Raw genomic sequence first — 14651 nt, 5'->3', positions numbered from 1 at the left:
CTGTGATTAATGTTTTTTCTGGCCAGAGATCAGAGTTTTGTGTAGTTGAGGTTTTTGACTTATGTGAAGGTAGTATAGAGGGTTAATGTGCCTACTGCAAAGAACGTGTTCCAAGTAGATTACAGAGTGCATTTAATGTAAATAGATCAGCAGGTTACTGCTTTTAAAAAAAGAGCCATCCTTTTGTTACGTGCAATTTATAACTTAAAGTCCTAATATAGAATAGTGAGATATTAACTTTCATCATAGAAGTGCATACACTCTGCTAAGTATAGAACATTGAATAATGTTGCAAAAAAGGGTTCATTTGGGTAGAAATGGATTCTTATTATTAAAGAAAACTCCAACTATGCTGTTTCTTTTTCGACTCCGAGTTTGTGCTTCCCCACACCAAGCACTCCTAAACTATACTGCCTATCAGTATGGATGACATGTGTCTCCTACACTTTTAGTCCTTTGGCTTATGTAACATTTCCTATACATTGATATACACAAGTATGATTGATTGTCTGTGTAATGTGTGTGTGATGCAAAGTGCTCCGACATACTTTAATGGTATGAGTAGCGCTATATAACGAATTCAATGCATCTGAGAGAGAGTGGTTATGGAGACTTGGTCACTGTTAAAGGGTGCTAGTGACAGAATCTGTGGTGGAGGTGGTCATTGGAGCGCCAACTAACATTGTCGCACTGGGTGCCACCAGCGCTAGAGCACTGCCCCCTGGGGGCGCCCATGCCACTAAGCATTACACATGGTGCTCCAGCCACTGTTCCTCTCCAGCTCGCACTCTCTGTTCTAGTCTGAAGCTCCTCTGCGTCCCATGGCTTAGTAGGACAAGACGCGGGCTTCATTTTCCTGCACCGTCCCTTTGGCACTCTCTTCTAGGTGAACTCCTGTGCATCTCATCGCACGTCACATCTAGACAACGCCTTGAGACTACTCTTTTCTAGATCCTTCCGAGTACCCTCTGCCCGCTTCCCTCCATCTTATAATTTAGTCAGAAGTGCCAGGAGACCTCAGACTTTATATTGTGTGTCACAGCCTAGATCATCCTTGTGGAAGGAAACCCCCCTTTTTCTCTGGGAGAAACTTATGAGGACAATAGCTGCATAACGTAAATTATAGATTTAAAAAATATATTTTTCATTTTGTCCGACAAAACATTAGTCTACACAAGACAGTGAGGTACATGGGGGCGGTCAGAGTAGCAATCAATAAGGAATTCTTCCACGCTGGAGTGACTGGTGACATAGTAAGTATCAATAGGGCACAGTACAAGAGGACCAGCATAGTGTCTGTCAGTCACTGCCTTAGTTTGCTGCTCATCTTTTTATTCACTCTCTGGTGTGCATTGATGGGAGATTCATATATTTATAGTGTTCTGGCGTGTGGTGCTAGCATCAGGAATTGCCTTTTGTTAAAGGTGTAAATTGTATTTCCAGGTTTCGGCTGCAGTCTGTCTCTCGGTCCTTTGTTGTTTTCATGACACCGCTGATTTCAACGGTGGCTGCTGTTTGATTGCGATGGGCCAGGTTCTTGGCTCTAGTGAAAGGTGCCCATCGGCTGCTTTGTAGTGCTAAGAAGTGTACGTTTCTTCCGTTTACACCAGGCTCCTTGCGGAGCGTCTGCCTCTTTCTCTGGTGTTGTTTTTGTCCTGAGGCTGCTCTCCGCCCCTTCTCACCTCTCTGAGAACCTGTGCCCCCTTTGACCCTCTACCTGCCGCCCACCCTCTCCCCCCGCCTCTTCTCCCGGTTCACACCTTGGTGCTTTCACACTGAACATCACCTACAGCTCGCATTTTCAGAGAGGGCCTCGGGCTCCCTATCACCAACATGAGGAGGAGGAAGAGAGAGGGGCGACAGAGGAAGACTTGGTGGGGTCGGGGAGACGGATAAGGTGGGGGGTGAGAGTGAACGAAGAGGGGGGAGAGATAGAGAGAGAGAGACAGAAGCAGTGGGGAAAGAGAGACTGAGAAGTAGGGAGGAAGGATGATGAGATAGCAAGTGGAGGGGGAGTAGGGGGGGTCTGGGTGAGGGAGAGCAGCTTCAGAGAAGTGAGACCTGTGTCCTAACTCCGCCAGTGAAGACAGCGGGTCCAAACGAGAAAGAACCAGGCCAGACAGTGTAGGTCCATGCAGTGTGCACTGAGGCAGGCTCGGTGGGTCCGGAAGAGGGACAGGACAGGCAGAACAGCTCCAGAGAAGGGCGAGCAGAACCGGACCAGGGCGAGAAAATCAGGACCAGCAGATCCTCCCTGAGCAGGGAGACGGCGCGATACACAATCAGAATGTAGTTTTCAGCTTTTGGGGTGCCGGGGGTAACTTTAGGGTTCAGGGTGGGTTTTAAGGTGCCAGGGAGTAATTTTAAGGTTCACAATGGGTTAAAGATTGGGGTGCCAGGGGGATAATTTTAGGGTTCAGGGTATGGGTTTTGGGGTACCAGGGGGGTCATTTTAGGGTTCAGGGCAGGTACTGGTTTTGGGGTGCAAGGGGGAAATTCTAGGATTCAGGGGTCAGTGTGGGTATGGGTGCCGGGGGGGTAATTTTAGGGTACAGGAGGGGTATGAGTTTTGGGGCAGCATGGGTAATATTAGGGTTCAGGGTGGGTATGGGTTTTGGGGTGCTAGGGGGTAATTTTAGGGACCAGGGCAGGTATGGATTTTGGGTTGCCACAAAAGAAAGATGGCTGTGGCACAACAACCCTATGATGTAGGAGATCATATGCGGCATGCTTCCTGCCCCCCATGGCTCCTCCTGCGCCCCAGTGTTTCTTGTGCCCCACCTGGCACACATCATGTCGGAGGATGGTGATGACGTTAACATTTTGCCCCCCATGGAAAAATGTCTGCGGACGCATGAGCGTAGGAACTGTGGGGGACGCGGGGGACATATCCCCCCAGATTTTGGAGTGGGGGGACACAGGGGACAAGGGTGGGGGGCTGAGGGGTTAAACAAATTTCCCCTCTACCTCCTGAGAGGGAGATTGGCAGGCCATCAGCGCTGAGCCACACAAAGAGTTCAAAGGGCAGTGGCAGGGGGGCAAGTGGCCTCTGACGTCACCTTATGCTGGGACTATCGGATAAATGGCCTTGCACTTGACCTGGTGCCTCTCCAGTTACCTGTCTGTGAGCCGCCAATGATCCGATAGTCACAGCATAAGGTGATGTCAGAGGCCACTCACCCCCCCTGCCTCTGCCCTTTTGAAGTCTGTGTGGCGCAGCACCCCTGAGGCTCCAGGAATGATTTAGTTCTCACCTCAGCTGCCTGTAGCCAGTGCTCTGGTTGATTTGCTGGCTGACCTGACCTGTTGCCGGCTTGAACGAAGGGCTGCAGGCAGCAGCACGCTCTGACGCTTGGTAACTTGTAAGTAGGGGCAAGGGCTGTTACACTGCATTGCCAGGGGCGCCTGGTGACATTTGAAAGTGGTGGGGGTATGGGGTTTACAAGTTGTGACTGAGTGGAGTCTGGAGTGCAGCCTGAGCCTCTGCTCAGCAGCCTCGCCCTCACCTCTGCTGCCATGCTGCTTTTTAATTTTTTTTTATTTATAGTGCGTGAAAGCCCTCTCCTCGTCACTTTTTTGTTTAAATTGTGCCCAGTATGTTCTGTCTTAATTCCGCACTTTGAATAACTCCCGATAACAAAGGGCCCTTTCACGCCGTGTTCCAGTAATTATTAAATTGGAATTGTGTAAATGTCACCGTGGACTAGTTAGTGTTTGCAGGCCTGTCTCTAAATTCGGCTATTCACTGGCATTGTGACTCAATATTCTTGCTTAAATGTGATACTTTTCTAATTATCTGAATGAGGCTTACAAAGTAGATTTAGTTTTATGAGCGGGACGTGAGAAATCTAACCTCATAAGGACTGGGAATTAATCAGAGGGCCGCTTACAAGGCTTTCAAGGGGTGAATGAAATATCTGCGAGGTAAGAAGATGGGAAAAGATTTTGGAGATTGTTGTGCGAAAATGGACATTCGTGTGTTTTTAACGCATAGGCTGGGGTTGCTAGCGCTATCTTTTGTTCTGTCATTCTTGGCACTGTCCATTTGTGAGCAGCGTCCCGCACCGTTGTTCTTGGCATGCAGTCAGTGCAGTGAGTGTATACATCGCGGCCCCAGGTCACCTCATACAGCCGCAGCTCCGCACACACCTTTGGTTCTCTGGGCACACCAGGTGCAGGTCTCTTCTCGGGCCCGGCGCGGCGCAGCCCAGTCGCAGATTGGACACTTATATAATGCTCTGTGTTGACGGGCTGTAGTGTTCTTTAAGAACTCTGAGGAAGCCTTTTGGAAATTTTCAAGACTTTCTTCCTTAAAATACTGTGATAGTTAAGACTGTCAATGTTTTCAGTATAACTAGATTCGTACTGACACATCAGACATTAGGCCAAAAGGTTTTTTTTATAATCATTTAGGGGATGGTGCTAGACATTGCTGTATTACATTGTGTATTCAGATTTGTCAATGTGTGAAATGATATGTGATCACCTTATGCCTACACTGTAATTTTCATAGTGTATTTTCATTTAAAAAGCAGGGGCGGCTGGTGACATTTGAAAGTGGTGTGGCGTAAATACTGCACTGTGATGAGCGCGCGCAGCGAGCAAGGCCCAACCACCTATGGGGGATTCGGGGGTTCTCCCACGAGAACATTTTGAAAAAAGAGTGGGCAAATGGTGCATTCTTAAGCACATTTGAGAAAGAGGTATCTTGGCCAATACATCTCTGGGAGTAGCCAGACAAGTCTCTTTGTACTTGCACAGATGCATCTCTCTCCCTGCATTCGCATGGGCACAGTCACCCTGCACTCATAGACCCATTACTCACCCTTCCCTGACACATCACTAAGCCAGCACATCACTCACTCTGGACTCACACAGGCACACTGCTCAACCTGCACTCACACAGACCTCACTCACCCTGGACTCCCACAGGCACACTGCTCACCCTGCGCTCACACAGACATCACTCACCCAGGAATCACACAGGCACACTGCTCACCCTATACTCACACAGACATCACTCACCCTGGACTCACACAGGCACACTGCTCACCCTGCGCTCACACAGACATCACCGACCCTGCACTGTCACAGACATCACTCACACACGCACACTGCTGACCCTGCGCTCACACAGACATCACTCACCCAGGACTCGCACAGGCACACTGCTCACCCTGCGCTCACACAGACATCACTCACCCTGGACTCACACAGGCACACTGCTCACCCTGCACTCACACAGACATCACTCACCCTTCAATGCACTGCACTCAATAGGTTTCATGTCTTTCAGCCTGTCTAGGCCCGACATTGCCTGGTGACAGACTCCAGTACATAACACCACGTCAGCTGGGGCCTCTGAGCAGCTGGGGGTGCTCAGCATAGACCCAAGAATGCAAGCAGCCCCCCACAGACACTGGTGTTACTGTAGGCTGTTCGTCACTGCAACACCCTACAATGCAAAGGAAAGTGGGACTGCGCTGGTATTCAGTCACTTTTTCCTGTTCCTTGGTATCTGGCTTTTTTCTTGAGCTCATCACTTTAGTCCCTTTGCCCACCCTTGCGTAGTATCCAAAAGCCTCAAAGGTGAAACCCAGTCATGTGGGTTGGTGCTGCTGTGAACTAAATGTATTGGCATGCAGCTTAGACAACATTGAAACTTGCCATTCCGTACTTAATTGGTCTTATTGCTCAGGTATGACATGACAGTGACATCGTCCGGGAAGGAGGTGGGGGGGGGGGGGGGGGCGAATTACTACTACTAAAACAGCAATGAAATCAGCTGACATAAAAAAATAGAATGATCCAGAAAACCAAAATCCTGTTGTGATTGGATATGTTCTGTGACACACATTACATTTTATAAGACATGTGAAAAACACATGACTTTAGTTTTGGTTAAAATTCTTAATTTAGGGGAACAATTAATAATTTAAGTAATAAGTTACTTCCTGCAGCAAGAAAAACTATTTCTAATTTGTCATATTGCATTTTGAGATGTAGGAATGTCGCTAAGAGCGTTTAGTTTATTATTCCTTTTTTTGTCCAGCCTTTGTTTTCTTGGTGCATGAAGATGCAAGATTCATATACATATTTTTTTCCCACTTGGTCGTTATTGTGAATGTAAATAAAAATAAAGCATACTTGCAGACTGTGACTACTTGCCTGCCTTTCTCAATATTTCTCTTCATAACTATGCGATTGTATACGTTTAACGCACGTACGGTCTCGCACAATGGGCGATTTGTATAAGGTCACTGGAAAGTCCCCAAGGTTGACCCTGTCCCCCCAGAAATTTAGTGTCTCCTACGCCCATGTGCGGACGCCATGCATTGAGCCACTTATAACTGCTCGAAGAGGCCACAAGTAGCAGTCCCTAAAATGTATAATGAGAAGCCCCCTTACACTGCAAAAAAAAAAAATAATAATAAGAACACGTGGCAAGCAAAAACACACAACAAAACTGTGGTCAACACATTTTCTTCAAGCTGCAAAAGTCTCTGGAGACAAAGTTCTCAGTCACTCACTACACCCTCCTACTGCTGTTCCCTGTCCAACCACCTTTGCACCGGCAGACAGTCCCCCCCCCCCATCCCTCCCCTTCTTCGCCAGAGTTGCTCCTGATTTTCCCCTTTAACCTGGCTCGCGCTGTCAAGGATCGCCCCTCAACCGCGTGCTTTCTTCTCTAAGGGCCTCACCCTGCGGCTGAGTTCCCGGCTCTGCCGCTCTTTCTCTTCGGGGCTCATTTGCGAGAGCCGCCGCTTCAGCTCCGCACGAAGAGCTCGTTTCAAGGCTCCGACAGAAGCCATGTTTAGATCCATAGGACACGCCTCCAACGAAGCACGTGCTTCTTAGCGCCACGCACACCTCCGGTGACGCAGCAGAAGCCTACGTCGTGCGCGTCTCTGCACCTGCCACAAAACACACAATTTAAGTCGTTTCTGAACCTACACGCTTTGCTCACGATGCTTGATATCGAAGCCAGACGGCGAGCCGTTCTACAACAGTTAGACCCTGATTGAGACAATATGAACGAGATTCCCTTGCCAGAAACTATAATCATTTATAGTATTTATTTATTTAAGAAGTTTTGTAAAGTGGTTTGTCGCCAAACGGCCACTTCGGAGCACTATGAAAGTAAGATATCTCAAGGAATGACAAACATTAGCTAAGCCAATAGGTATTCCCTATGCAATAGATATTGACAAATCCAATGTGCTTTAGCCAGGTTGAACACCAGCGTGGATGCTGCTCTGCATAACTGAAAGTTATAACAGTAGAATGGATTGTGTTGTTGAGTGCAGTGGCGAAGAATGGAGTGGCGCAGAGTACAGTGGCATATTGTGGAGTGGGGGAGAGAGGGGAGTGCCGTACAGCGTAGTGGTGTCATAGAGTGGAGTAGAGTAGAGTAGTGTCCAAGAGAGGAGTATAGTAGAGTGGTGTGGTGTGACGTAGAGTGGAGTTGCGAAGTGTGGTGTGGAGTAGATTGTTATGGAGTAGAGTTGTGGAGTAAAGTGTCATGGAGTTGCATATAGTGGAGGAGTAAAGTGGAGTAATTTGGCAAAGAGTTGAAGAGTAGAGTCGAATAGAGTAGCTTGGCATAAAGTGGAATAGAATGTTGTAGAGTTGAGTGGCGTATAGTGGAGTAGTGAAGAGTGGCATGGAATAGAGGGTTGTGGAGCAGAGTGTTGTGGAGTAAAGTGTCATGGAGTGGCATATAGTGGAGGAGTAAAGTGGAGTAATTTGGCAAAGAGTTGAAGAGTAAAGTGGAGTAGAGTAGCTTGGCATAAAGTGGAATAGAATGTTGTAGAGTTGAGTGGCGTAGAGTGGAGTAGTGAAGAGTGGCATGGAATAGAGTGTTGTGGAGTAGAGTGTTGTGGAGTAAAGTGTCATGCCGGGGCGTAACACAGGCACCCGCAGCTTCGGATCCAGGGGTCCCCCAAGATCCAGGGGAACCCCTTCTGCACACTGCTCCAGCCCAGGAGTTCCTGATTGAGCCCGAAGGGGGCCCCTCCAAGTACCTTGCAGGGGGGCCCCTTCAAGTTTCATTACGCCACTGGTGTCATGGAGTGGCATATAGTGGAGGAGTAGAATTAAGTGGAGTAGAGTTAAGTGACATAGAGTGGAGGAGTACAGTGGAGTGGAGTGGAGTAGAGTAGATTGGAGCACAGTGGAGTAGAATTATGTAGAGTGGACTGGCACTGAGTGGAGTGGAGTGGCATGGAGTTGAGTAAAATGTCGTAGAGTGAAGTAAAATGGAGTAGGGTGCAGTGACATATAGTGGAGTAAAGTGGTGCGGAGTGGCATAGAGTGGAGGGGAGAAAAGTAGAGTGGTTAGAGTGGAGTGGCGTAGAGTGGAATATAGTATTTATTTATTTATTTTATTTTATGTGCTTATATAGCGCCTGAATAGACCCACGAAGGGGTATCTCCGCGCTTTTTGCCAGCAGAAGGAGCATACACTGTACCAGGTCATACCACGGAGTGACTGGGGCATGAAGAGTGTTTAACTACTAGTAAAAAGGTGGGTTTTGAGGGGTTTTCGGAAGGATAGGTGATTAGTGATATGTTTTAATGTTAGGGGGAGGGAGTTCCAGAGAGCGGGTCCAGTGTGTGCCAGAGCATGGCCTCCTTGTCGAGATTTTTTTATTTTTGGAACCTGTAATAGCTGAAGGTTACTAGATCGTAAGGAGCGGCCTGGGACATAGGGTTGAAAGTCCTTTGTAAGATATTTGGGGCCCTTTCCTATCAGACATTTGTGGATAGTGCACAAAATTTTAAACTTATTGCGTTGCCGCACTGGCAGCCAGTGGAGTTCAGCCAGTAGAGGTCGGGAGGGAGTCCTAGATGGAACGTTAAGGACTAACCTCGCCGCCGTATTTTGGACTACTTGCAGTTTGTTAAATTGGCCTTCATTGGTTGATAGAAGAAGGCAGTTGCAGTAGTCCAGTCTACTAATAACTAGTGCCTGGACTAACGTCTTCCTATGGTTGTCAGGTAGATAGGGAAACACCCTTCTCAACAGTCCAATGGCCCTAAAACATGTAGAGTGTCATATAGTGGAGTATAGTAGAGTGGAGTGGAGTGGTGTGGCGTAGATTGGAGTGGCGTAGAGTGGCTTGGAGTGGATTATTGTGGAGTAGAGTGTGGTGGAGTAGAGTGATACCGGTGGTTGTGGTACTGGTGGTGGTAGTACTGGTGGTGGTGGTACAGGTGGTGGTGGTACTGGTGGGGGTGGTGGTGGCACTGGTGGTGGTGGTGGTGGTACTAGTACTTGTGGTGGTGGTGGTACTGGTGGTGGTACAGGTTGTGGTGATGGTACTGGTGGTGGTGGCGGTGGTACTGGGGGTGGTGGTGGTGGCACTGGTGGCACTGGTGGTGGTGGTACTGGGGGTGGTGGTACTGGTGGTGGTGGTACTGGTGGTGGTACTGGTTGAAGTGGTATTGGTGCTGGTTTTGCTGGTGGTGGTTGTACTGGTGCTGGTGGTACTGGTGCTGGTGGTGGTTCTGGTGGTAGTACTGATTGTGGTGGTACTGGTGGTGGTGGTACTGGTGGTGGTACCGGTACTCGTGGTACTGGTGGTGATGGTACTGGTGGTATTGGTGGTGGTACTTGTACTAGTGGTATTGGTGGTAGAACTGGTGGTGGTGGTACTGGTGGTACTGGAGGTGGTACTGGTGGTGGTACTAGTGGTACTGGTGGTGGTGGTGGTGGTACTGGTGGTGGTGGTGGTATAGTGGTGGTACCGGTGGTGGTACTGGTGGTGGTAGTGGTGGTGTGGTGGTGGTACTGGTGGTAGCGGTAGTGGTGGTACTGGTGGTGGAACTGGTGGTAGTGGTGGTGGTGGTACTGGTGGTGGTACTGGTGGCACTGGTACTGACGGTGGTGGTACTGGTACTGGTGGTACTGGTGGTGGTTCTGGGGGAGGCAGTTGTACTGGTACTGTGTTTATGGTACTGGTGGTACTGGTGGTGGTACTTGTACTGGTGGTACTCGTGGTTCTGGTAGAGGTGGTGGTACTGGTACTGTGGTGGTGGTACTGGTGGTGGAGGTGGTGGTACTGGTGGTGGTGGTGGTAGAGGTGGTGGTGGTGATGTTACTGGTGGTGGTCGTACTGGTGGTGGTACTGGTGGTAATGGTGGTGGTGGTAGTGGTGGTACTGGTAGTGGTGGTGGTGGTGGTACTGGTAGTGGTGGTGGTACTGGTAGTGGTGGTACTGGTAGTGGTGGTGGTGGTACTGGTAGTGGTACTGGTGGTACTGGTGGTGGTGGTACTGGTGTTGGCGGTAATGGTGGTGGTGGAGGTATTGGTGGTAGTGGTGGTGTTGTTAATAAAACAGGCTTTTGAAAACAACCCATCAGGTGGCTTTAGTACAGAGGACATGTAACACAGATGGGCTATTGTCAGCTTCAGCCCATTAGCACATGATTATGTGCTACCTGGAATTCACATGACTTAATTTGCTAATCTTTTCTAATTCCATTTTACTTTGGGGGTGGAGAGGGGGTTTGAAAAAGACACAAGATAATGCCGGGTTAAAGTGGTTGAAAGCAGGTGCCTGTGTTACAGGGTGGCCGTGCTGCTTAAAAAAACACAAGGATTTGCAATGCAATAGGGCTGGCATTTACACGAGTTTAAGCTATTGGCATTGTAAATGACAATGCCTTTTATTCATGTTTTAAAAACGAAAACAAAAATAAAAGGAATTGTTATGTCGCAATGTCGCTCAACTTCGCATAAATGTGAGACCTATTTAATTGCAAATGCTTGTTAGATTAGTAAGTAGAAACGCTCCCTTTCGGCCCACGTGGCAAATTAATTAAATAAACAAGCGCAGCCACAGCGGACCGTGCTGCAAATAAAAAATAAATAGTGCTTACCGACTTATGAAGGAGACCGTGTAATGCCACAAGTAAAAGATCCAGTCCTCATGGGAGGTAACAACTGGCGATAGGGCTGTAACAAGGAGGGACTAACAAGTCTCATTATCAATCGGAAACCAGCATTTACCAAGGACAATGACACCAGTCTTTCAAAAATATGGGCGGAGAGAAGGCTAGACTTCCACAGCACATTCGACTATTGCATGTGCGCTGCCACTAGGCTAGACCGAAAAAAGGAGGGTCAGAAGGAAGAGAATTGATGCTGTGGGCAGGGCTGGACTGGGAACCACAACCGGCCCTGGCAAAGTGCTCGGCCGGCCCCTCCTCCATACTCGGGGGGGTTGGAGGTGCTGCCGAGCTCTTTGCCGGGGCCGGTTTTCAGCCGATTTTAGTACAGGGCTGATTTTGCAGCTATGCTGCAAAAACGGCCCTGTAGCTAAAACGGCCCCCAGGGGCCCAAACCGTCCCCCACCTGTGCGGCGCACCGGGGGATTGCCAGTCCGGCCCTGGCTGTGGGATAAATACTAGAAAAGGTGTGGAAAAGCAGATCATAAGGCTGTAAAAGCAGGTCAAAGACAGTAAATCAAAATCATTTTATCTGGGAGGGAGAGGTTGGGGGGAATAAAAATAGCATCAGTGAATAAGACGGTTTTCAACTCTTTTCTGGTTTGGCAAAAAGTACTCATGCTTTCTCAGCGTGTAAGGGAGAGTATACCAGATAAGTGGTCCCTGGACTTTTAATGACTTTCCTCCAAAATCTACTTTTTTTGGCATATGCTGACTGATCTCAAAGTCCTTGCTGGATGATATGGTAAAGCCAATGGTTGCAGGTGCGTGCTTACTGTAACAAAACAGTCTGAAACTGAAGCCATTGTTTCACAAATTTGCTCTACTCTGCAGCTCTCCGCAATATCTCTCAGCCCTGCCCCGCACGTCTGATGTGGTGATGTGTAGGCTTGGACGCTAAATTCCGTTCCGCTCGCGGAATTTGGGTAATTACCCATTCCGCGGATAACGCAGAATTGCCAAAAATTCCACGATCCGCGGCTTTGTGGAATTTTTTGCTTGTTCGTGCTTTAAAAATGCGTGTTCAGGAGATATTCCCCCCCCCCCCGCCACTGAGCATGCAAACAGCGTTTGCGAACAGGAAAAAAGCATCGCAAACGGACGAAACAAGCAAATCCACGTGTTCGCGGAACCCTGCATGCTTGCAGAGATTTCTTACCGTTTCACAGAGCTTTGCGTAGCGTGACTACGCAAATTCCGCCCACCCCTAGTGTTGTGCTCAGTGGTGGCTAAGGCATGAAACAGTAGCTTCAGTACAACTGCATGGGAATGCACTAGATGAAGATACTATATACTGTCCTTACTTGTCAGGCAACCTGTGACAATTTCTCCATGTCATTGATGAGCCTTTTGGGGCCTTTTGCTCGTACTGGGGCACCTAGTGGTGAAGAGATGAGCTTAATAGTAAAGATCTCAAGCACATAGGTGAACTTGTAATTTCAGAGCAAAAAGACAATGAAGCCCACTCCAGCATTACGATTTAACGAGTTCAGCCGCAAAGATGCGCGTGACCAACTCTAGCAGGGCTGCTGAGGGGGCTTCCCTCCCAGGCATCATCATGGTACCCAGGCACGAAGACAGACTGCATGCATTACACTATGCTGAAGCTAGCTCTTTAGACAAACACATATTTATAGGAGTAATATGTGCTTGCATCTGTCCAGTGAGTGACGCACACCCCTCTGCATCCATTGCACACATTTAACACTGGGCTGCTAGGCTTCAGAGGAGATCTGATGTGCCTGAGAGCAGGTTCATTTGGGAGCTGGTTCCATTCGAGCCATGAAATGGGTTAACTCCGCCCACACTCGAGGAAAAACCTCAAAAGGGAGACTCATGTTTGAGCTTTTTTTCTCCCTTGTTCCATTTGTGTATTGTGTGGTGAGTCGGCTCAGTTAGCTCGAGCATTCCTCCCTCTCAGTAGTGTGCCCACACTGCACACCCTTGAGTCAGTCAGTGCAAGACCCATTCCTCAAGCCAACCAGGATGGGTGAAATCAGCCGAGCTGTCAGATCTCAGTTTCAGTCAGTGTCAAGCATTGCCTTTGGCTGCGATGCTCAGAATATGCTTGGGAGGGACATAGCACTATAAAGAACAAGGGAACCCGCTAGGTAGGCAAGGACCTGGGGTATCAATTGCAAGAAAAACAATGGTCCTTGACACAAAAATAGAAAGATATAATAATTATAGGCCCCAATGTGCGCTATAATAGCAAAAAAGTCCAGCCGGACTTACAAATGTATTCAATAATTCAGTAAACTAATTTAAAGGGAACAATAAAACAGTGGGACACAGTCCTGTATCCACAATGCTTATACAAACTTGGAGACAATACAAACATATAAGGTGTATCAGGCATGTAAAAATTGGAGCAAGAAAGGGAAACTCTATAATGCACTTGCTTCACATATGTGGGGAACAAAACAAATTATGCACATAATAGTGAACTAGTGTTAAGCCCACATATCATGTCGACGGCGTTTCGATCCATTCAGAGATAGTGGATCATCATCAGGACAACCATTGTCTGCCTGAATTAAAGCATCAGGGCGAGGAGAAGTTGAGCTGCCACGTTGAGTCCCGATGGGCTGGGGGGGACTGGGTCAGAGCTAACTAGCCGCGGTGCGCCGATGCGCTTGTGCCGAGTGCCCTGGGGTTGATTGGAGCAGTAGACTAGGCACCAGGTTTGCGAGTAGTCTGAGGATAATGGTATTGGTACAGCTGTGCGAGGATCATGGAAGTGCTCCGGATGGGGGCGAGGTCTCGTAGGAGTTGCGGCGTGGGTCTTAGGGTGACCAGGGTTGCGACGCTTGCGGAATTGAGGAGCCACGGCGCGATCGTGCACCGGGACGTCTCCTGCCGTTCTACCAAGAACGAAGGAACCCAACTCAGCCCATCTGATAGCTGACCGTACGGGTCCCCCCATCCAGCTTACCCTTCGACCCCCTACCGGTTCTAATTTTCCCTACTAGCGACCGTGCCTCAATTCCGCAAGCGTCGCAACCCTGGTCACCCTAAGACCCACGCCGCAACTCCTACGAGACCTCGCCCCCATCCGGAGCACTTCCATGATCCTTGCACAGCTGTCCCAATACCATTATCCTCAGACTACTCGCAAACCTGGTGCCTAGTCTACTGCTCCAATCAACCCCAGGGCACTCGGCACAAGCGCATCGGCGCACCGCGGCTAGTTAGCTCTGACCCAGTCCCCCCCAGCCCATCGGGACTCAATGTGGCAGCTCAACTTCTCCTCGCCCTGATGCTTTAATTCAGGCAGACAATTGTTGTCCTGATGATGATCCACTATCTCTGAATGGATCGAAACGCCGTCGACATGATATGTGGGCTTAACACTAGTTCACTATTATGTGCATAATTTGTTTTGTTCCCCACATATGTGAAGCAAGTGCATTATAGAGTTTCTCTTTCTTGCTCCAATTTTTACATGCCTGATACACCTTATATGTTTGTATTGTCTCCAAGTTTGTATAAGCATTGTGGATACAGGACTGTGTCCCACTGTTTTATTGTTCCCTTTAAATTAGTTTACTGAATTATTGAATAAATTTGTAAGTCCGGCTGGACTTTTTTGCTATTATAGCGCACATTGTGGCCTATAATTATTATATCTTTCTATTTTTGTGTCAAGGACCATTGTTTTTCTTGCAATGGGAGGGACATAGCAGCACAGACTCTAG

The 14651-nt window shown here is 48.4% G+C and overlaps 1 protein-coding gene across 1 annotated transcript in view; it reads right to left on the bottom strand.

Annotated features, from left to right (window-relative positions):
• The window catches only part of MTHFS (methenyltetrahydrofolate synthetase), a 161551-nt gene extending 154642 nt beyond the window's left edge, over positions 1-6909 (bottom strand). The window contains exon 1 of the mRNA XM_086957894.1: positions 6702-6909. Within this exon, the coding sequence (XP_086814020.1) occupies positions 6702-6824 (123 nt within the window). The 5' untranslated portion in view covers positions 6825-6909. The remainder of the gene's footprint in view (positions 1-6701) is intronic.
• Positions 6910-14651: the final 7742 nt, after the last annotated feature.

Source organism: Lissotriton vulgaris, chromosome 2_1, assembly GCF_964263255.1.
Source record: "Lissotriton vulgaris chromosome 2_1, aLisVul1.2, whole genome shotgun sequence".
NCBI classification, from domain to species: domain Eukaryota; kingdom Metazoa; phylum Chordata; class Amphibia; order Caudata; family Salamandridae; genus Lissotriton; species Lissotriton vulgaris.
This window is presented reverse-complemented; position numbering and strand designations above follow the sequence as displayed.